The sequence below is a fragment of the Antedon mediterranea genome, chromosome 9, assembly GCF_964355755.1.
Source record: "Antedon mediterranea chromosome 9, ecAntMedi1.1, whole genome shotgun sequence".
Classification (NCBI taxonomy): domain Eukaryota; kingdom Metazoa; phylum Echinodermata; class Crinoidea; order Comatulida; family Antedonidae; genus Antedon; species Antedon mediterranea.
The window spans coordinates 19,048,594-19,072,768 of record NC_092678.1 but is presented as its reverse complement, the minus strand read 5'-3'; the positions used below and the strand labels follow the sequence as shown (position 1 = coordinate 19,072,768).

Genomic DNA, 24,175 nt, shown 5'->3' with positions numbered 1-24,175 from the left:
AAGACGGTAAACTTGCGTTTCAGTAATTTCTGAAGATCAAATCACAGCTACAGTATGTCGTAGGCTTACGATGTATCATTGGCAAGAATCAACAAAATACAACATCAACCTCTTTTTAGAATAGGCCTAGTAGGCCTATAGACCTAGGCCTACAACATAAAACAAATTTAATTGGTTGATTTATCAACGGTAAGCTTAGACAACACAACCCATTCGCCAGAATTACAGAAAACAAATGTAATTAAAAAAAAAATAATTGGGTTTTTAGTCTCTTGGTTTTAAAAACTAATCTGGGTGGTGGAAATCTGTTCGTCACTGTTATTTGCTAGTTGATGTAGACCTATGCATTCATTCTTTATTATTTTCTGTCCGAAGCCTTCTTGTAGACCGAATGATAAAAAGCTGATGCTCAGTTATGTAATACTTATAAACAATAATATACGTTAACTGGGAAAAATTACTTTAATGTTGATCCAAAAAAGACATACACAATATTGGTGTAAATACCTTTAGTGACGTTTCGTTGACACTTCTCAACGAAACGTCACTAAAGATATTTATACCATTTGTGTATATCTTTTGGTTCAACATTAAAGTAATATTTTCACAGTTAATTATATTCAGAACCAGATGAATTTATTTAATAATAATCACGTTCTTAGGCCTAATGACGCTTATTGCACACTAGCTAGATTCACATTCAGAATTGCGAGTTTCTTTGTTTCTAAGCGCTTCGCCATATTATTATTATATTCCGTTCATTTTTTATTTATCGAACGCGTATGGAAACACACTCAAATGCAGCTAGCAATCAGCGCAAATTTGTGGCCTACAGTATAGAATAGATAAAACCACTAAACGCACACTTCGGAACCAAGCAAGTGTCTCCTAATATGGTGTTTTAAAGGGTGTTTCGGTGTTTCGATATGACAAAACATTTGACATTCAAACAGAGTATAAATCATAATCTCTCTATGATGTGTCATCAGTGTCAATATTGAACTTTACCTCACCTCTCTCATTGCTTTTATTTTCTCTGCAGTAAGCTTTCCTTTGATACAGTCGAATGTTAGCTCTTTTTTAAATTGTACATTTTCTTGCAATAAAACACAAAAATACATATTGCAAAATGATGATGAATGATATATTGTAGTTTGGCATAGAACAATTTTAATATTCATTTGCATATTTAGATTTCCAGAAGAGCCTATAAACTAATTATTTAAAGCTATACCGTAGTAGACATCTTTGCATTATAACTAAAAGTGACAACTCAATATTTGATGTGTGCATTGTTAGATTGGAACATTCATTCAGGGGACACCCATACTAAAGGACACTTGTGTCGAAAGGTGTCCATTTAATAGTAGTTCTAGGCTACACTGTATATCACGTAACTTGAGCAATAGACGCAATGGGGATGGACACCAAACCCATAGGCATATCTAAATAAAATATTTAAATGTACGCATGTACATACTTTAAAAAACACAATCGCATTCTAGCCTATATAACATTTTTACTAATAGGCATAATAGGCTACCCATTTTCACATTTAACGCACATACACCTTTGCTGCTTTCGGCGCCCCATAGTATGCATTTTCAACCAGATTTTTAGATTAATAATTTGAAAAAAGGAAAATAAAGATGAAATTAACAATAACAATTATAATTATTGATTATTAATTATACAATCGACACGTAATACTTTATTAGGTACTGTATCAATACAAAATTATACCTGATCATTTTTTACTCAGAATTGTAAATAAAGAGTTTTTTTTTTTTATAATAGCGCATTTTAATTATAAGCAAGCTCTCAATGCGTGTAGTAAAATAGGAAATCCGGCATTTTTTTAGATAAATAAAAAAGCTTGTTGGAAAAAGAAAATCTTCAGCTGAGTCACTTCACACGGCCATTGAAATTTATATGAAGGATTCAACAATGCTGGAACTGCCACAGAAAGCGTCCCGCGACCATAGGTAAGCCCTACTGGCTAAGACAGACCATCTGCCCTAAGAAATCTATTCTACTAGAGAATTATTTTTACTAATTAAAAAAATAACCTTTAGAGAATAGAGAAGACGAATTACCAAATAAGGAAGCACTACCGACTGAAGAGAACAGTAGGCCTTTATCAAATATAGAAGCAGTATTACCAAATATGGATGGAAGTATTGGGCCTTCTAAAACTGTATTACCAAATATAGAAGTAGTATTACCTAATTTGTTTGCCAAATGATAAAACAACTGTTTGTATAAAATGCACCCGGAAGATCCGAATGTGTGTTTACATCTTCAATAGACCTTTGTAACTACCCCTATTTTAAGGACGGCCAGTGATAGTAGGAAAACTAACCAAACATCCGATGCTGATAGTGATGATTCATTTATAGCACGTAGCCCCATATCATGCAACTAGTGCACTGTAAATACATATATCTTCAGTTGTCTTACTCTTTGGAGGTTTAAATCCCATTCTTTTTACATACTTTCCTTCTTTTCGTAACTTTATATGTAGCATGCAACATACAGTATGTAGCATGTAACATATATATTTTGTAGCATGTAACATAGTATAGTATTTAGCATATAACCATAGTATGTAGCATATAATCTACAGTACATTATTTCGCATTTTACCTGCAATATGTAGCATGTAACATGCAGTATGTAGCATTTAACATACACTATGTAGCATGTAACCACAGTATACAGCAAAAAGTGTAACATGCAGTAACGTAATGTAACATGTAACGTGCAGTATGTGTAGCATGTAATGTGCAGTATGTGTAGCATGTAACATGCAGTATGTGTAGCATGTAACGTGCAGTATGTGTAGCGTGTAGCATGTAACATGCAGTATGTGTAGCATGTAACGTGCAGTATGTGTAGCATGTAACATGCAGTATGTGTAGCATGTAACATGCAGTATGTGTAGCATTTAACGTGCAGTATGTGTAGCATGTAACATGCAGCCTGTGTAGCATGTACCATGCAGTATGTGTAGCATGTAACCCACAGTATGTAGCATGTAACATGCAGTATGTTTAGCATGTAACATGCAGTATGTGTAGCATGTACCATGCAGTATGTGTAGCATGTAAAATGCAGTATACAGCAAGTAAACCATAGTACTGTATGTAAAATGTAACATAAATCATGTAGCATGTAACATACAACATGTAACACAGTATATAGCATCTAATAAGCTGCATTTTAAACCAATATAATGTTGTGTCTAAACTGTTTTTTCTAATAAATGTTCAAAAATAAGTCATACTTTAACACAAAAGTTTTTAAAATTTATTAGGTTTTCGTTTAAATACAAAAAAGAATATTCATAAAATTAATGTACAACGCCAATAACTGTTTAACAAAACAATTTTACTCAACGCTTTTTTAAAAGTTATCCAACCGTGGATAGAAAACAAAGGATATTTTATTATAAGAAACATTTCCTAAAAGGTAATATTGTAATTCGGTGCATATTGCATTTTATTTCTGCCTGCCCTGGGCCAAAACCTTTAGTCTCACAGGGGTTTTCTTTCATTGATAAAAGCCCAGTTGACTCTGAATCATCGATACCTGCAGACTAATGCTTTATCATCCACCGAATGTAGGGCTCTTTGTAACGTCTCAACCATCGTCTTTCTAAATCTGCGATTTATAATGCAGGGCATGACTCAAGTTTACATAATGTTATTACTTTCGTTTCGTTGCTGCAACATTATTCGCCAACAACCCATAGAATGTTCACTCCGGAAGCACCTAGATTTACACGCCTAAAAAGAAAGAATTTGAATGTTAAAATCGAAAAAAATTAAAAAAGCAAAAGCCTACGATTGTGTGTAGAATTTGTCTAAATCTACGCTTCCCCACTCCAATCCACTTCAAACTGTATCTCAAACATAGTGGTGGGCTATCATATTTAGTCTTTATGTTGCTTGATTTCTCACTGTATTATATGTTAAATATTGATGCTACATTTTATAAATATTAAAATTATTAGGGAAAAGTTTATTTAAGTTTATTTTTTATCCATCAGCATTTTTAACGATTTTAACTTTAAAAGTACAGATTTTATATCTTAACTTTGTTCTGAATAATTTATATGTTTGTATTTGTATGTTTTATCGAGGGCCCTTAATGATCAGTTCCCTCCTGGGACTGGATATGCCACTTTCATTACAAATGGTATTAAATAAACAAATAATAAAAAAAAGGTTCACATATTACAGTATCTATATATTATAAGTGAGAGAGTTTGTCTGTCTGTTTGTTTGTCTGTTTGTTTGTTTGTCCGCAATTGTACCGGGAATGTTCTAAGCTATATTTCAACATCATCCGCCACCTAGGATCCAAGTTAGGGACCAAAATGTGGTCAAAGCCCCCACTTTCGATGTTTGTTCGTTATAAAAATTTCTGTTTCTGCACGTAACCATACGTATGGGGTATCAAAATGATGGCAATTGTACCCTATTCTTTAAGGGTAGATTTTTGTGTTTAAAAAACGTTCATAGAGGATGTGAACCAAGAAACATGGACGATGAGGATGATTGAGCAACTTACCCTAGCATACCGTGTTCCTTTGTTTTAATGCGGTGAAGGAACAATAGAATAGACTGGAACATATTGCTTCTACCCTGAAAAAACAATAGAAACATATCGTCAAATAATATGGGTATTGTATTGTATTGTCGAATTGATCTTAATATTCATGATTTTGTTGATTTTAATCCAAGATATTCCGAATCAGTTATTTTTAAACACAAATATGCCAGAACCAATTCTTTTAAATATTCATTGTACACTAATTTTCCCCGTGTATGGCAAGAGATTCCTAATTATATTAGAAAACATTCTTTACTTTAGTTTTAACACATTAAACAATAGAAACATATCGTCAAATAATATGGGTATTCAATACAGAAATATCTATTAACGTTATACTTTAAGTCTGATTGCAGCAAAATGCGTTGGATAGCAGATTCAACGATTTTACAGAAAAAGTGGGTAAACATAAATTCTAAAAGTCGTTAAAACAGTTTTACGATTGCAATCGTTGAACTATGTTTTACTTCAACGCTGAGGAACTCAATGTCGACTTGAAAGCAGGCTTTGTTATTGAGTGCTTCAACGTCATTGACTGATTTCAATCGACATGCGTTGCCTTTGTGTGAGATAGAACAGTAAGTTATGTGCTTCTTACATACAGTTTTCATTTTCTTCATTACTTACTCATTTTTTAATCAGTGGCGTAAGCGCGAGTACTTAATGGCTAAACCCAAGGGGCCCCAGAGCTTAAGGGGCCCCAGAGCTTAAGGTGCCACAGAGCTTAAGGGGACCCAGAGCTTAAGGGGCCCCAGAGCTTAAGGGGCCACAGAGCTTAAGCTGCCCCACTACCACAGTGTTAGGAGTGCTAAACCAGGGCCTTTCCTTCCCATGTTCCACCAAAATTATATCTAAACAGATAAATGTATTAGCCTAAGTTTAAGGTGGGACTCTCTCTCAACAGGTGTTCTGCTACCGGGCATAGTAAGGTCCTGAAGGTCATCATGGGTAGGGTTGCTCACACCATCGGACCACAAATAGATAGCACACTTATACTGCACCAGAATGTTATTAACGCTTAAATTACTTAATTTTGTACGAGAGAAACATCATCAGAAAAAAAAGAAGTTAAGTTAACCAATTCATTGTTTGGGATCATGTCAAAACTATTTAAAAAAAAGGTATTTTTATTATTGTATTTGGACCACAGCAATTTTAACAGAACTATTCACTTTCATTTTATCTCTAAGATGAGTCATCATACACTCCTCAAGCTGTGTAAGTAAATATTTAGGTAATGCAGTATATATCTATAAACCTTGTATACAAATCCAAACAATAAACTAATCAAAGCCATATAAAAAGCTTTACATTTCATCAAAAAGTAAACATGTGAACTCATGTATACAATAAACACAGTTTTCCTACACAAGTCACAAGAAGATCAAGTAAATAAATTAAATCCATCAATTGTAGACTTTTTCTTATTTTTCAAAATGTTAGGGATCAAAATCATTCTTCTGCATTCATTGCAATAAATGTAACTGCAAAAACAGATACTGTGTGAATTATTACTGATCATTGATAGTCAGAGCAATCAAACAACAGGACACCGAGCTCGCCTTGCCAAGATAGGAACTCGTAACAGTCCTTTTATCTTATGTCTGGCTGCGACAAACACCAAAAGTACTGTGCTGTGTACATATTCTCCGCAGTGCACAGTGTCTGTTAAGGGACGTAGAACTGATTGTGTCACAGCCACAGATAACCCCTTTGATCTCTGGAGCTCAGCATCCTTTTGTTAGATTGCCTTGGTCACAATAATATATACAAAATCCTATATACTGTAAATATATTAAGCTGAAAATGTGGATGGAAATATTTCGACTATCTCATATAAAAGGGTGATAATAAATAAATTATGATTGACTAACTCCTATTTGCATTGAGTAATACAACAATATCTGACTATAAAACGTTGACCTTTGTGATGAGAGTAATGATATAAAACGAACAGGAAGAACATACAATAACCATTCTAAACAGTGTGAGAGGAGACACATAGAAGTGACCAAAGCAGTATATAAGTACTGAAACCATCAACATATTTCAAAGTCAAAGAAAACAGTTTAAGGTAAGTACAAAAAATCACAATTATTCTATTAATAATAATAATAATAATATCCTGGATTTATATAGCGTCTAACGTTGTGAAACCTCTAAGCGCTGAACATTATTACCCAACCTCATTTTTTCTAAACACATACAGTATGAAAACATACTCCCATAATGCAGCTAGTCAGTCCAAAGTTGTGTCTTGATCTAACTGGGTTCCCATTTATACACCTGGGTGGAGAGAGGCAAACGTAAGTAAAGTATCTTGCCTAAGGATACAAGCAATGTGGCGAGAGTTGGATTCGAACCTCGATCTCCCGATCAGTAGTTGAAGGTCCAACACACTGCGGCACACGCCCTTGCCTTATTCACGCCCTTGCCTTATTCACGCCCTTACCCTTAGCCAAATTCATTTATATTGTTTTAGTTTTTCTAAAAATTCATAAGGGATTGTGTCAGTGCGTTGTTGCTGCTGTCATTAATCAATGGTATTACAGTTACTATAGTCAAAATATTTTAACATGATCCCTAGCAATTATGTATTGACCTACGTCGACGGTTGTTTACTGTTTTTTTGGTATTTTGTTGTTCTTTCTTTCCTCTTTGTCAAGTGCCACTGTAAAATTGTAAACTCCAAATAAATTATTATTATTATAGCGGCTGTTACACAGTTACCTAGTTACAGTTTAATAGGTTACTGTGTTATTGTATCAAAAATAGAGTTTTAATAATTTCATGGTTAGGCAGAGTACTAAAGAATCTACTGTATATGGTCGGAAAGAATGAAAGTTTATTTAATTATTTTTTTTTTATTTATTCAATTTCTGCCATATACATAACAAAGAAGACAAAACAATTATAAAAGGAGGCACGGAAAGACCAAACAGGTGCTAAACACCTATGCTAGTTGGTCAACCCAGAACAGAAAAAAATAAATAAATTACGTTCTACAATAAAAGCATCGACAAGAAAGCGACCAACTACACACATTTTCAATATCAAAATTATTCAAAAAATAAATATTGAGATAATTAGGTTATATGCATTATGCATATAACCTCTTGATTCTGTCAAAATCTTTATTTATTTATTTATTTATTTATTTATTTATTCTTTCCTTAGCACTATTTTGTCCGTGAATTATCTTGGCATCAGTTTCATCTAGCTAAGTCAAGTTTTCAGAGTATATTCCTTATGGCCAGGAATCGATGTGGTTATATTTTCACGATGCGCAATCAAAAATTACGCGGTCTACGCGCGATTTTATGAAATCACGTTTGTAATCATATCTTCACAAGCATGAATCACAATTAAACAAAATTTGGTACTCATAAATTTCAGGTCATATTTCATCATATGGCAATACAATTAAGTGCGTAGCGCATATAACGCTTGCGTACGCGCGCTTAAAATGTTCAAAATTGTCAAAATTTATTTTCGATGAAATTAGAGTACGTTTCAGGCAATTTTAAGCGTTTAAAAAATTACCATGAGTGCGCCGATTTTTGCACGCGCACTGCGCGTTAAACGTTAATGCGCACTCTTTTTGCCCGATTTCTGTTTTACAATCTTTCTTTAATAATATCATCATATTTGATTCACGTTTCAACTCGAAATTGCGTTATACGAGCACGTCAAAAGTGACTGACTACGCACGTATAAGTTAACAAAATGGTGAAAATATGCTAATTTTTAAAATTAATATATATCGTCAGAATGCTGGGGAACACCTATTTTTTATTTCATTTTCTTGAAGTGTATGTATCATATGTATGATTTATTATCAAATTAAGAGAACAAAAGTTGATTAAGTCTTCATTAATTGCATATTAAATTAAAAAAAAATAATTTCGACAATCAAACAAATTATGACATTTTCTTAGGCCGAAATAACAAACTTAACATTAACTTTCTTTCTTAAGAAGTTCATATATTAAAGTTAAAAGTATATAGTTTGACAGTGCATCATTTTTTTACATTTTTAAAGATGTCATCATAGTAAAAAATTATAATTCATTGCGGTATGTAATAATCTATTTGCACCAAAGTGGTTACTGCATAGTAAATACACGGAGGAATTTTTCTACAACGTTTAGTCAGTTGTGTATGGCTCGATGGTCTGTGCTCGTGTCTATGGCATTCAAGGTACCGAGATCGAGTCCCACCTTGGGAAACTAAATTAGATTTTTTTTTTATTATTCGTATTGTTTGTTCAAATTTATTTCTTAGTGTATAGATTATACACATGATTTATAATGAAATCTAAATAAAAATTAACTTATGTCTTTATTATTATGTAACAACAAATGTGGTTTATGACATTATACGCATAGGGATCTTTGATCGGATTGTGATACCGGCTATGGTGGTCGCGTTAGCAAGGTCCTATCATATATTATAAATAATTAAAGATTCTGACAAAATCAATCAATCAATATATCTTTTAAAAGTCAATTATCTTTATTGAAATCAATGCATATAACCTATAATTCGTCATAGTGACGAATTAAATCTAGTTAAGTAATTTGGTTTTAAAAGAACTAACAGAAATATTTAAGTTGCGGATTTCACTGGGTAAGTTATTCCAAATTCTGGTAACACGTGGAATATATGATTGATTTTATTAAGGTCATAAAGGTTGAACATTTAACCTACCACTTTATGAGGACTAAGATCTGTATATATATATATATATATATATATATATATATATATATATATATATATATATCTATTATTAAAAGTATCATTGATGATGAAACACATCCTCTTCACAAACAATTTGCTCTCATGAATTCTGGCATAAGACTACGTGCACTTAATACCAAAACAAAACGGTTTAGGTGCTCGTTTGTACCTAATGCTATACACTTATATAACTCCAGAGTACAAAGGTAAAATGTAACCAATAATTTTTATCTAATTTTAACAATTTTTAGCCTCTTAACTTTTTGTGTGTTTTTTTTTGTAAATTGTATTTTATATTTTTGTATTTTGCCAGTTTTCAAATCACATTTCTGTTTTTTAAATGGACAATAAAGTATATATGACTATGACTATGACTATTAAGCTAGTTTGAAAAAAAAGTGTGATATTTCCAAATATAGTAGTGATATACAGTATATGCCTAAATATCATACTGATTGATTATAACATCATCATGTCCATATATGGGCACATTACATTTGTTTTTGACACATTTAATTTGATGGTGTAGACAGAGCTTAAGGGCTTGCTGAAGAATTGCATTTAAACAAGTTTAAGAATAAACAAAATTTGATTACTGCAGTAATTGCAGTAGCATGTTTATATGGTCTTTCACACAACAACTGGAATTTTCAAATTAACTTTAAAAGTTAAGATCATATACGATATATATTACTTAATTTTTTTTTAAAGGACTTTAAGATGGCAAATATTGAAGTATCTCAAGAGTTCCAAAAACTCAAAGAAGATGTACAACTTTATAATCAACAACTGGAAGATGACCTGAAAGCTGTTGATAGTAACGCAAGAAAATTAGAAAAAAGCAAAGAATATAGCTTCGTAGATATTAATATTCATGTAGATGAAATGGTTAAAAATATTCAAGAAAGTGGTAAGAGAATGAAGAACCAAGTGGAGAGAATGTTTGAGAAGAAGAAAAAGGCGATCGAAATACAGGCTGATAACCTCGATAAGAAAAAAGCTGCAGTGGATGACAAAATGGAATCTCTAATTCAAGTGCTGGAGAAAGGAGAAGTAGAGATGGCATCAGCTAAAGATGGAATGAAAGAGCTGCAAGAATTTATCAAGGAGTCACCGGACACAAAACCTAACGATAATGGAGAGATTTACTTTTTGAAAAACAAGCATCAAAGTTTGTTGACTTTTAACATCGGAAAAGTTACACAAACAAAGGCAAGCTATCAAATTGTGGAACACGATGCTTCCTCCAAAGGGGAGAATATTATTGTTGTAAAATTGCACCAAATTAGAGACATCGACGAGAGTAAACTGAGCGCCACCTGGACACACCCAACGGGAGAAATGAGCATCACGAAAGTCGAGCAAGATGAAAAGGGTGATTACATTGTCGCAGAGAAATACACGTTTCCAGGTGTTTGCAAAATAGAGGTTAGCGCTGATGGCAGTCCAATCGAGCAATCGCCAATAATAATCACAGTTGAGAAATCAAAACTTTTAAACACGATTCCTGCAAAAGGTGGCGACGTACAAGATGCCGTGAAATTTGATGACGACAGCTTACTTGTTTCGTGTAATGGTGGTATTAGTAAGTATAATTATTCAGGAGAATTTTTGGGGGAGATTGCGCTACCAGAGGGTGCGAAGGTCAACAGAATGCTGAAAATAAATGATTGCATAGCTTTCAGTGACAGTGGCCGTAAGTGCGTAACAATATGCAACATAAATGGCGAGATTGTTAAATCAATCGGTGAGGGCGTATTGAAAGACCCTTATGGTATGTGTGTAGATGAAGTGTCAAACACTTTATACGTTGCCGATTATGAGGATGATTGTGTGTTTGTGTTTAACATCAAAAGCGGTGAGATGATCAGAACTATTGGTGCGCAAGATGGAGAGGTACTTAGGGGGACCATTGATGTTGCTTTAATTCAAGGGAATGTTCTTATATTGCGACACACCAGCAGGAAACTACAATTATTCGGTAATAAGGGAAGGTTCATTAAAAACCTTGTCACAATCGGCGGGAGTGGGAATGGATTTGTGCTTTATCCCAGTGGGTTAGTAGTCGATGATGATAACAACATCATTGTTGCCAGTAAACAGAAAATCCAGCTTCTAAGTAATACCGGAGATTTCATTAAACGAATCGATACTCCAAAAGATGGCATATTTGATCCATGTGGAATATCCATCATTTCGAATGATCCCAGAACAGTTTCTGTAGCTAACCGCGGTAACAAAACAGTAAAACTATTCCAATATTAATAGTTCCATCAAAAATAATCAGAACTGCTACTGTAAACTTATTGTTCTGTAACAAATATTCAGAATTGCTACTATAAACTTACTGTTCTGTAACAATACAGAACTGCTACTGTAAACTTACTGTTCTGTAACAATACAGAACTGCTACTATAAACTTACTGTTCTGTAACAAATAATCAGAATTGCTACTGTAAACTTACTGTTCTGTAACAAATAATCAGAATTGCTACTATAAACTTACTGTTCTGTAACAATACAGAACTGCTACTGTAAACTTACTGTTCTGTAACAAATAATCAGAATTGCTACTGTAAACTTACTGTTCTGTAACAAATAATCAGAATTGCTACTGTAAACTTACTGTTCTGTAACTATACAGAACTGCTACTGTAAACTTACTGTTCTGTAACAAATAATCAGAATTGCTACTGTAAACTTACTGTTCTGTAACAAATAATCAGAATTGCTACTATAAACTTACTGTTCTGTAACAATACAGAACTGCTACTGTAAACTTACTGTTCTGTAACAAATAATCAGAATTGCTACTGTAAACTTACTGTTCTGTAACAAATAATCAGAATTGCTACTGTAAACTTACTGTTCTGTAACTATACAGAACTGCTACTGTAAACTTACTGTTCTGTAACAAATAATCAGAATTGCAACTGTAAATGTAATTTAACTGTGCGATGTAACATACTGTATACAGAATTGATAATTGTAAAAGTATTGTAGTGTAACATACTTTAATTACTACTGTAAACTTATATATATATAGTGGCGCTGTGCAACACGGCGACACAGCTCGTCTCATTGTCTCACTATTGTTACTCATTTTTTGACGTTATTTTCGTATATTTGGACTGTATTGTATTGTGGAAGAAGTCATTTGATTTATACATTATGTTGTATGTGAAAGTTTTGAAATTTATGTATTTTTTGCTGATATTTTGGCTGTTCTTACTGTGTGGATTGAGTAAGCCGGGCGGTGGAATTGCGTACACGTCATCTGATTTGCATTCCATGGGCGAGAGGTCGACCTCACCGCTACCGGCACACGTTGAATTACCATCTGAGATACAACGTCGCAGGCTTCGGAAAAGGGGCAAGGCTGGTGGGGTCAGAAAGCGACTACAACGAAGGAAATGTAAGCCTTTTATACCATCTTTAATATTTGGAAATGTAAGATCTTTGAATAACAAAGTCGATTTACTCAGAGCAAACGTCGAACACTTCAGCGATTTTAGGAATGCCAGCTTACTTGCATTCACGGAAACCCACCTGAGCGATAAGCATAGCGATCAACATATTCAAGTAGTTGGCTTTAAATCTGTTCGTGGGGATCGTACAGCCGAAGCGAACAAAGATGGCGGTGGTGGTCTTTGCCTCTACATTAATGAGAAATACTGTCATCCAAATAACTCTACGCTTAAGCTTCATAAATGTTCGCCACACTCGGAAGTGCTGGTTGTTGGTATTCGCCCCTACTATCTTCCGAGAGAGTTCTCGCATGTTATCAATGTTATGGTATACATACCTAACAAAAAGCTTGAAAAGCCTGCTATAAATGAGATCGCAGAAATTATCGAAGGTATTGAGTGTAGTCACCTGAGGCGCTTGTAATTATCAATGGCGATTTCAACAGATGCAAGCTCAAGAAAACAACGGCCACTTATTATAAGCATGTTACATGTAAAACGAGGGACAACGCGATTCTTGATTTATGCTACTCTAGTGTGAAGGATGCCTATATTTCGACCCCACTACCGAACTTGGGCAAATCTGATCATAATTTGATTTTACTCAGTCCTAAATATCGCCCGTTAAATAAGACATGCCAACCAAAAATTATTAATGTACGTAAATGGTCTCCTGAAGCCGAGGAAGCCCTGATAGCGGAATTTGAATCTACCGATTGGGATATTTTTACGGAGGATGAAGATTTGAATAGTATTACTTATGCAGTGAGCTCGTACATAAACTTTTGTATTGATAAATGCGTTCCAGTTAAAAAAGTGAAAATCTACCCTAACAACAAGCCATGGATCACGAAAGGCGTTAAATTACTGTTGTGTGAGAAACGTAAAGCCTTTAAGATGGGCGACTCTAATCGTATGAAAATATTGACTAGAGAGATTAAATCTGAAATAATGAAACAGAAGAACATTTATAGGAAAAAAGTTGAACATAACTTCATGTCTAATAATATGAAACAAGTTTGGCAGGGTATGAAACTTATGAGTGGTTACACAAACGGTGGTAATACACCCACCTCGATTCCGAATGTTACTGTGCAATATGTTAATGAGTTAAATGAATTTTATAACCGTTTTAATGTTCATGATTTTAAAAAAGAAAGAGAGGCTCTATTTAGCTTGTGTCGGGTGACTGATCCCAAATTTAGTATAAGCATTTCTGATGTACATAACGAATTCATGAAACTCAATTCATCGAAGGCTGCTGGGCCGGATAGAATCCCACCACGAGTACTTAAGGTCTGCTCTCCTCACCTTGATGGTATATTTACATTTATTTTCAATATGTGTCTTTCTTATCATGCGTTCCCGGATATTTGGAAACTTTCATGCATAATACCGGTACCTAAGAAACCTAAGATTAACAGCATGAATGATTTGAGACCCGTTGCACTCACGTCTGTCGCGATGAAAATATTGGAACGTATTATTTTAAAAATTATGCAACCTTATGCTGAAAAAGTGTTAGACCCGTTGCAATTTGCTTACCGATCACTCCGTAGAACCAGTGATGCGATTTATTTTAAATTACATGAATTGTATTCACATCTAGATAATGTAAAGAAAGGCCACTCGGCACGTATTATGTATTTTGATTTTCAATCTGCGTTTAATACCATACAACCCCATATCTTAGCAGACAAAATGTTGAATATGGAGTTTCCCCGTCCGATTGTTCGTTTAGTTTTAAATTTCATTTGTGATAGAAAACAATTTGTTAATATTAATGGTGTTAAGTCAGAAATCGTAACCTCTGACACCGGTGTTCCTCAGGGTACTGTCAACGCACCTAAATTATATTCCTTGTATACGGCGGATTACAGATCTTTAAATGATGAGCTTTGCCCCGTTGTTAAATTCGCTGATGACACTAGTACTATTGGTCTCATAGTTTCAAACAATGATGAAAATTATCGTAGCGAAATACAAAGATTTGTTAAATTTTGTGACGATAATTATCTCCAAATAAATGCATCAAAAACAAAGGAGATGATCATTGATTTTAGGACTAAACATAAATTTAATTTTCAACCAATCACTATCAAAGGTAAAGAAATTGAAATTGTTGACCAGTACAAGTATCTAGGAATTGTTTTCAATGATAAACTGAGTTGGGGAGACCATATAGACTTCATCAGCAAAAAATTAAGTCCCAGAATGTATTGTATGAGAACTTTATATAAATTTAACTCCTGTGATTTGATGTTACTTTCGTTCTATAGATCCGTTATATGTAGTGTTTGGACGTATTGCCTCTCCTGTTGGGCTGGTAATGTTACCGGAGGGAATAAAGGACGCCTTGAAACTTTCATCCGTCAGGCTGGTAAAATGATTGGTCTGGAACTGCCTTCCTTTACCGATGTGCACCTAGAACACCTCCAGAAAGATTTCGAACGCATTGAGTCGGATGCCTCTCATCCTCTCCACAAAGTGATCATAGACCAACTTAATCCAAGTGGTAGATTGAGGCTCCTCAGTGTGAAAACAAATCGATTTGCTAAATCCTTTATTCCCTCCGGTATCATCCAGTACAACAGGAAGTCAAGAAGATAATTTTATAATTGTAATTTTTTAGATGTTTTTATATGAATGGTTTTATGCTATATTTGTTTTTATAGTGTTTTCTTTGTTATTATGACGAGCAATGAATTTCCTTTTTGAGGATCAATAAAAGTTATCTTATCTTATCTTATCTTATCTTATTGTTGTGTAACAAATAATCAGTACTCAGAAATATGTTTATTTAGATGTAATTGGCTATTCTTTAGAATTATTTTAATATAATTATATAAAATAATAAATAATAATAATATTAATAATCCATTATTCATATATAATTTAATATACTTGGATTACTCAATAATATTTTGGAAGTAAAAAAGAAATAATTCATATATTATATCATTTGTATTACATTCCAAATTATTTATTATACTGGTTTTCTGTGTTTTTATGACTTTCTATTTCACTACTGTAGTACTCAAGAATAAGCCCATATTAGGGCAAAAGCCCACCTTAAGTTGTAAGTTAAAAATTGCCAAAATCCAAGTAATTTCAACGGTACTATATTCTTACCTAGCTGATCAATCAGTGTATTTAAGACTTACCTTTGGAAGATCCCATGTGTCATCACCAACAATCAACTTATAGTGTGGCGGATTAATAGTTGACTGGTATAATATTAGGTTATCTTTTCTCTTTAAATCTGAAACAAACAAGGCCAACAGCCATAAGTCGCGTGCTCTCAGAAAAAAATGAACTTTCAAAAAGTAATGTACTTTAAAACTTTTCTGTACATCAAAACAGTTCAAAAAGTACAGAAAAGCGATAAAACGCATAGTGATACCGGACCAACAGACAGACCGACCGACATAGTAAACTACAGAGTCGCGTCCACGCGACTAAAAATATATATCATATGTGACAAAGAAAGTAGCATCTAGTAATTGTTAACTAACAACTTTAGTTTAGCTGGTGTCTATAGAAATGCTTAAGTAACAACTTACCAGGTTTATCTGGTGTCTTTAGAAAGTGTTCATTCGTAAAGATTGTACCATCAGGATATTTCGGGTGTGGTGGTAGACGGAAATTAAAATAGCTACACAGAAGGTGCATTATGATCTAAAATGAATGAAAAATAAATATTTCTGTTATTTTAAATTGTGAATTTGTCAATAAATTGAAATAAAAATTGTTTTCGTTTCGAAATCATATGTTTTCTTCCATCACACGTGGTGACACATGACAGAAATAATAATAAATACAATGTCGATGACAATAATGTTGGTGGTGACAATGACAATGGAAACAATGACAACAATTTTGGTGGCGACAATGACGATGACAACAATTTGGTGGTGACAATGAAAATGACAACAATTTGGTGGTGACAATGACGATGACAACAATTTGGTGGTGACAATGACGATGACAACAATTTGGTGGTGACAATGACGATGACAACAATTTTATTGGTGACAATGACGATGACAACAATTTGGTGGTGACAATGACGATGACAACAATTTTATTGGTGACAATGACGATGACAACAATTTGGTGGTGACAATGACGATGACAACAATTTGGTGGCGACAATGACGATGACAACAATTTGGTGGTGACAATGACGATGACAACAATTTGGTGGCGACAATGACAACAATTTGGTGGTGACAATGACAATGACAACAATTTGGTGTTGACAATGAAAATGACAACAATTTGGTGGTGACAATGACGATGACAACAATTTGGTGTTGACAAAGACGATGACAACAATTTGGTGGCGACAATAACGATGACAACAATTTGGTGGTGACAATGACGATGACAACAAATTGGTGGCGACAATGACAACAATTTGGTGGCGACAATGACAACAATTTTGGTGGTGACAATGACGATGACAACAATTTGGTGGTGACAATGACGATGACAACAATTTGGTGGTGACAATGACAATGACAACAATTTGGTGGTGACAATGACAATGACAACAATTTTGTTGGTGACAATGACAACAATTTTGGTGGTGACAATGACGATGACAACAATTTGGTGTTGACAAAGACGATGACAACAATTTGGTGGCGACAATAACGATGACAACAATTTGGTGGCGACAATGACGATGACAACAATTTGGTGGTGACAATGACGATGACAACAATTTGGTGGCGACAATGACAACAATTTGGTGGTGACAATGACAATGACAACAATTTGGTGGTGACAATGACGATGACAACAATTTGGTGGTGACAATGACGATGACAACAATTTTGGTGGTGACAATGACGATGACAACAATTTTGGTGGTGACAATGACGATGACAACAATTTTAATGGTGACAATGACGATGAAAACATTTTTGATGGTGACAATGACGATGACAACAATTTGGTGGCGACAATAACGATGACAACAATTTGGTGGTGACAATGACGATGACAACAATTTTGGTGGTGACAATGACGAAAACAATTTTGGTGGTGACAATGACGAAAACAATTTTGGTGGTGACAATGACGATGACAACAATTTGGTGGTGACAAAGACGATGACAACAATTTTGATGGTGACAATGACGATGACAACAATTTTTGGTGATGACAATGACAATGACAACAATTTTGATGGTGACAAAGACGATGACAACAATTTGGTGGTGACAAAGACGATGACAACAATTTGGTGTTGACAAAGACGATGACAACAACACGTGGTGACACATGACACAAATAATAATAAATACAATGTCGATGACAATAATGTTGGTGGTGACAATGACAATAGAAACAATGACAACAATTTTGGTGGTGACAATGACGATGACAACAATTTGGTGTTGACAAAGACGATGACAACAATTTGTTGGCGACAATAACGATGACAACAATTTGGTGGTGACAATGACGATGACAACAATATATTATATTATTATAATATATTATTTGTAATATTAACTTCATGAGAATTAATATTATTCTTACAACTGAATCTGTGGGTAAATCTTGGTGCCATTTCCTTCCCTTATGTGTTCCTCCACCATTCCACCTAAATTCACTTATACTGCCGCCACTGCCTAATTCTGTAACACAAATAAAAGAATAATTAAATTTAATACACAATATACTATTATTCGTCATTATTCGTCGTTATTCTTAAAATCAGCTCACTCTAAAGAAAAAATGTATTAAATATACGAAAGTGAAAACAATCTTACCTTTAAGCCTAGTAACTAAGTATTCTTGGTTCGTTGAGATATCTAGGTAGGGCAGAACTGCATTCAGTGTGGGCAAGTGTTGAGCTTTGGTGTGGGCTACTTGCTTTAAAGATGTAAGGCTCACATCTGTTAATAAAAAAAAGAACATTTTGAATATAATATATTCTTTATGATAAACCAATAGTGTTTGATGTTTCGATTTCCTTACAACAAATATTCATCTGGCAGTGCTCTCTATAAGCAGGCCTGGCCCGGGATTTGTAAAATACATACTTACCTCCAATTTTCAGCTCTGGGGTGCCAAGTTGAGTTAGCCTCCTATTAATACTATCAATTTCTACGGTAAGTGGCTTCAATACTGACTGGTATATCCACTGAAAGAGATTTTTTTATAAATACAGATTAAATACATTTAGGCCTAAAATATGTTCTTTTTTTCCAGATGAACAGAAAAAATACAAATGTCATTCCATATATAACAATAGGAATTTTTAGATTTGAGTGAACATGCACAACGTTCCACATAGTTGACCGTTACTTGTCGACAGATATATAAATGTTATGTGGACAATTTCGTTGATGTACTAGTGAACATTATGACGTAATGACCTTGGGATCTATAGCTAGTAGCACTCGTGGGGCTATTCCACTGCTGGGCCGGTAGTAGTACACGTGCCTAGCCAGCGTTTAGCTTGGGCCTAGCCTAGATCCTTAATTTTAATGAAGGCTGGAATCCTAGTGATAAGATACTGCATAGCATGTAGTATTGAATTCTTTATTTAAAATATCCGATAAAAATTGATTTCTACTCTCTAAAGCCTTGTTCACACTGGCAAACAATCGTTTTTATTTGCAATAAAAAGGCTGTGACACTTTTATATTTGGGAAGAACGAAAATATCTTACTCTATTATAATAATAGTGTATTTCAAAAGAAAAAAAGGTCAAAGTTAAAACCTTTCTTAAATTGGCTGTCCATTCTTCAACCGTATCCTTAGAAATATGGAACTTCGACCACACTTCGGCTGCAGTCAAAGTTGCAGGAAAATCGGGGTCATCATCGTCATTACGAGAAGACGAAGACTGCGGTGATCGACTAGCTAATTGGTACTGATATTTACGCAGCACCGGAGTGAATTCTGCCGCTGTGCGATTATAAGTCCAGAACGATGGGCTTCCGCTTGGGGACAGATCAGCACCATCTGTTGTAAAATTTAAATAAAAAATGTTTTTATTTTTAATTGACAAAAATGTCAAAGGTTACATAATTCCACTCAAGCATGACCAATACATACTTAATTGATTTCTCTTCTCCTTCTCTTCAAAAGCCTTGAGGTAAGACTGCAAAGATGCTGTGTCCGTTATGACATCATCACCACCCATTGTAACTGAAATGAAACAACACATACGTTTATTGAAGTAGTAAATATTTAACTTTTAAATTTAAATTTTATTTGAATAATGCTTTAATTGTTAGCCCAATCAAGTACGAATAATAATTGTCTTCAGAAGAAAACGGCTACAAGAACAGTAACAGTAGTGGAGCTGTAGATCGGTGGTTAATATGCTTGCCTTCTAATCCTAAGGTCCAGGGTTCAATCCTAACCAAGTGCCAGGGTTCAATCCTAACCTAGTGCCAGGGTTCAATCCTGGCTGGCCTAGTGCAAGGGTTGTAAACTCACAACTCTTTTAACTCCACTCCCTAAGGCCTCAAATGAGACTGAGTTTATAAGAACGATAGATTATAAAATAGTTTATCCATCATGTAATTGGAGAGTTACTCGCTGTTGGATAAACATGAAATAACATTTTTTTTAAATAAATATCCGACGGTTTTTTTAATTGATGCTAACATAACATTTTATTGCTAATATTAATAATGAATTACTATTAGATAGAAAGATACATGAGAATAATAATTGGGACTGTTGTGAGAAGGAAGGGGCTTCAGAGATTAGAAAGAGTGAATGCAAGTATCAAAAGGTGGGAATGCAGACAGCAATACTGGCTTACCTGGTGAACTATTGACTGGTGTTGAATGGGTCCTTGACCTAAAGTAAGTAGAGCTAGCATCACGGTGGATGGGAGAGTAACCCGACACAGGGGTGTGAGGACTGCTTGATGGAGGCTGAAAATAACAAAACTAGAATTTTACAAAGGCCTAGAACTGAAATAATGTACTCGAAAAACTTGTACATGTTCAATATAAATTCCAAGATATCTATTAACAGCTCTACCAATATGTTGGCAATTTAATTTGTAAGCTCTATACAATGGAACAAAACTAGCTGATGGGAAAATTTGTTTGCCATTGATAACAATTTCCGAAATTCAAAAAAAAAATATGCATGATGCATTGGGACTGTACATTTAAATTAGCTGATTCCAGCACTACTGTATCTAGTCTGCTGAGTATCATACAAAGTAATTCCTTGATACAGATGACACATGTTACGTACTAGATCTATCAAACATTATGTTTACAAAACCGGCCAAAATAATGCCGTATCTGTAGAGACTATAATGAGATTACTGTCTAGACAATAAATGTTGCTTATATACCGCAGTACTTTTGTTTAAATGCTATGAACTTTTGATACAGTAGAAGCACTCCTTTGGACATCCCTTTTTAAGGGAGACAACTGTAAAGGGGACATTTTCCCATGTCAAAAATGTGAAGAGGGAGAAATTATGTTAACACTATCATGGTCAATCATTATTGAGGAGACAACACTATTAATGAGACATTTTTCCTAAAAAAAAAAGGGAACATTTATGTTAACACTGTGGTCAACCCATATTCAGAGAATGACCTTATTAAGTGGATATTTTATGAGTCTTGAAGGTGTTCTACTGTGTTTTGTATACATACCCTAGGGAAGGTAGAATACGACGTGGGTACGGTCGGTGAATATCCCGACGCAAAGTTCGGAGAACTAGAAAAAACATTTTGCGATATGAAAGAGTTGTTTCCATCAAGAGTCGAGTGAAAACTTGCTCCCTCATTGTTCGAGGCATTCATGTACGACATACTTGGACTTGCACAATGTCGCAGTGATGACGACGTATTTGTCGGGTCTGAATGAACACGTGAACGAGTCGGTGTTGTTTTAAATCCGTATGCTACAAAATAATATGAAATATAAATAAAAATGTGTTATAATTTATCATCATAAGGATGAAGAATAGAATATATCACTACAATTTTGAGAACAATGAGGGAAAAAAATTTACCCTTAATATATAATATTAAATATATTTCAGTACAATACCATCTTTTAATTACAATTTTAGCAATTCTTACCCTTCTCTTTAATGCCAAATATTACCCGTTCCTCATTGGTCAGTTCAACAGGGTTACGGCTGGCGTTCACTGTGAAAAAAAAGTACCGACTGAAGTCTACTGCCATGTTGATTGTGAATACTGTGGCGAGGGCGCACTCTCCATACCATACTACTGGATGCTGACAACTCAGAAGTTGAGATATGTATTGCAACTTTCTGTGACATAAAAATAAAAAATATTGTTATAATTTGAATTATCCCTTCCTCACCGAGAAGAAAATTTGCTAATTTAAATAAAAGTCATAATACATAGACGAAACTACCGTAATTGATGATAATTATTTCAACGTTCAACGTAAACATTTATCTTTCATAAACTATTACAATATAAATTAATAAGGTATTGAATTTAAAATAATTTATTTTGAAAAAAAAACATATCATTTACTCTTTTCTTTTAAATTTCATAAAAATATTAATATCTTCTCAATTTACTCTTTTATATTTATTAACAACAATTATTGGAATGTTTGATTATAGATATTTTTACATTCATTTCAGAAGTTCTTTCCACCGTTTTGACAGCTATAAAAGTGTGAACTACTTTTTATTTATATCTAAAGTATAATTGACTGACTAAATTAACATTTGTTAGTGCTTGACTGCATTTGGAGCGAAATTCATTTTCTACTTACATTTCAAAGTAGAAAAAAGTGGCAGCCAGCAGATTGAAGAATCCATAGATGAGTGCTCGTTGTGAAAGTTGATAATTACGCTGTTGACTGATTGATAAATTTAACTTTGATGATTCATTACGGTTAACAAATTTAGTTTCTCCCATTCTGAAAAAGTAATTAGCCTACAGTTAGCAGAAACCCTGCTCTCTAGTATACTATATAGGCCTAGCTAGTAGTAGTTATATAGAAGTAGGCTATAAAAGTATGTCTAGGGCCAGGCCTAATACGTAGTCAGATCATGCCAGCAGCCATCCATCCAGCAGATAGACTGAGCCAGCTATACAATATAGTATACGCCGTGGTTAGGATTCCGGCACCGGAACTCAACTGCCCACCGTTATGGAATCTGACACCCTATTGCGCATGGCCAGAGCTCTGGGAAGTGAATTATAGCTTGCACTAATAGTGCCACACCACCACACCACCACGGAGAGTCGGAGTGTTATAGGGATTTACTGAAGCCTAGATAGTCGTTACGCGAGCGAGAGAGTGATGGATGACACTTGGCCTATGCCATACATGAATTAATAATTAAAATACGCCACGCGTTAAAATAATTATAATGATATTAATAAGTATCAGTATCTATCTAAGAATCGTAATGCTGTTTTTAGCGTTGCGACCCTGACTTCCCGAACAGTTTTTTCACATCCACGCAGTGGCTGCCGTCAACAAATCAACTTGTGATTGCATGTTGTTATGTAGGCTACAGTATAATGCGTTATGAAAAATCATAAAACTAGTCATGTAATTATATAATTCATAATGATATGAAGTTTATATATGAATGAAGCAACCACTTTTTAATTACAAAATAAATACTGTAGGCCCACTGGTCACGTCTAACTGGTAGCCCTAGCCTAGATTAGTGGATCCCATATTTAGTAGGCATCTAGGCTAGTTCGCCGTGTGGCGCAGCTATGAAATGATCCATCGCTGTTGTTAAGCATAGAGTCGCCGATTACCTCGCTCTGGGCATGCGTAATAGCGTGTCGGATTCCCTAACGCTGGGCAGTTGAGTTCCGGTGCCGGAATCCTAACCACGGCGTATAGTATATCTACCTAGGCCCTAGGCCTAATAGGCTAGCTAGGGCCTCTAGTAGCCTAGTATAGGCCTACCTACTACTAACTAGGCCTACTGACTGGCCAAGGCTAGATCGGCCTGCACTAAAGACAGTGAGACACTGAACCTAACCTTCTAGGCCGTGTTGCTCTCATCGTTCCCGCCGCGACCGTGCGTGTTTTACTCGCTCCACACCAACCAGGCCAGGCTAGCGGCTAGCCTACTAGCCTAGCTGGCCTCTAGAGGCCTACTAGCAATAGAATATTATTATTGGAATAGATTACTAACTTGTTATTAATTGTAATTTATTTTTAATAATCAATGTCGACACAAAGAAGTAAAACAGTTTCAAAAAGTATAATAAAAACAACAAATTCACAAGAAAAATAAAACATCCGAAACACAGGCAAAAATTCGTGCATGTTTTTCCTATTTATTCATCGCGCGCCGCCAACGTTAACGTTAAGCTATCAACAAT

The 24,175-nt window shown here is 34.6% G+C and overlaps 1 protein-coding gene across 1 annotated transcript; it reads right to left on the bottom strand.

Moving 5' to 3' along the window:
- Window positions 1-3,316: 3,316 nt before the first annotated feature.
- Window positions 3,317-24,135, bottom strand: LOC140058616 (transmembrane protein 209-like). Its single transcript, XM_072104298.1, has 14 exons — window positions 23,986-24,135; window positions 22,593-22,739; window positions 21,917-22,113; window positions 21,485-21,735; window positions 20,626-20,740; window positions 19,908-20,000; window positions 19,570-19,814; window positions 18,891-18,987; window positions 18,614-18,739; window positions 18,381-18,478; window positions 16,391-16,505; window positions 15,992-16,089; window positions 4,576-4,649; window positions 3,317-3,788 (listed from the first exon to the last, which is right to left on the bottom strand). The coding sequence occupies exons 2-14, from the start codon at window positions 22,736-22,738 to the stop codon at window positions 3,734-3,736; spliced, it is 1,710 nt and encodes a 569-aa protein (XP_071960399.1). The 5' UTR covers window position 22,739; window positions 23,986-24,135; the 3' UTR covers window positions 3,317-3,733.
- Between the last annotated feature and the right edge of the window lie 40 nt (window positions 24,136-24,175).

Bases quoted from the DNA above. Each gene is read 5' to 3' on its own strand.
- LOC140058616 (XM_072104298.1), bottom strand. From the start codon at position 22,738: ATGGGAGAAACTAAATTTGTTAACCGTAATGAATCATCAAAGTTAAAT. The intron at 16,506-18,380 runs GTAAGAATAATA...CATTCATTTTAG, and splicing joins ATTTACCCACAGATTCAGTT to ATCATAATGCACCTTCTGTG. The intron at 16,090-16,390 runs GTAAGTTGTTAC...TGTTTGTTTCAG, and splicing joins AAAGACACCAGATAAACCTG to ATTTAAAGAGAAAAGATAAC.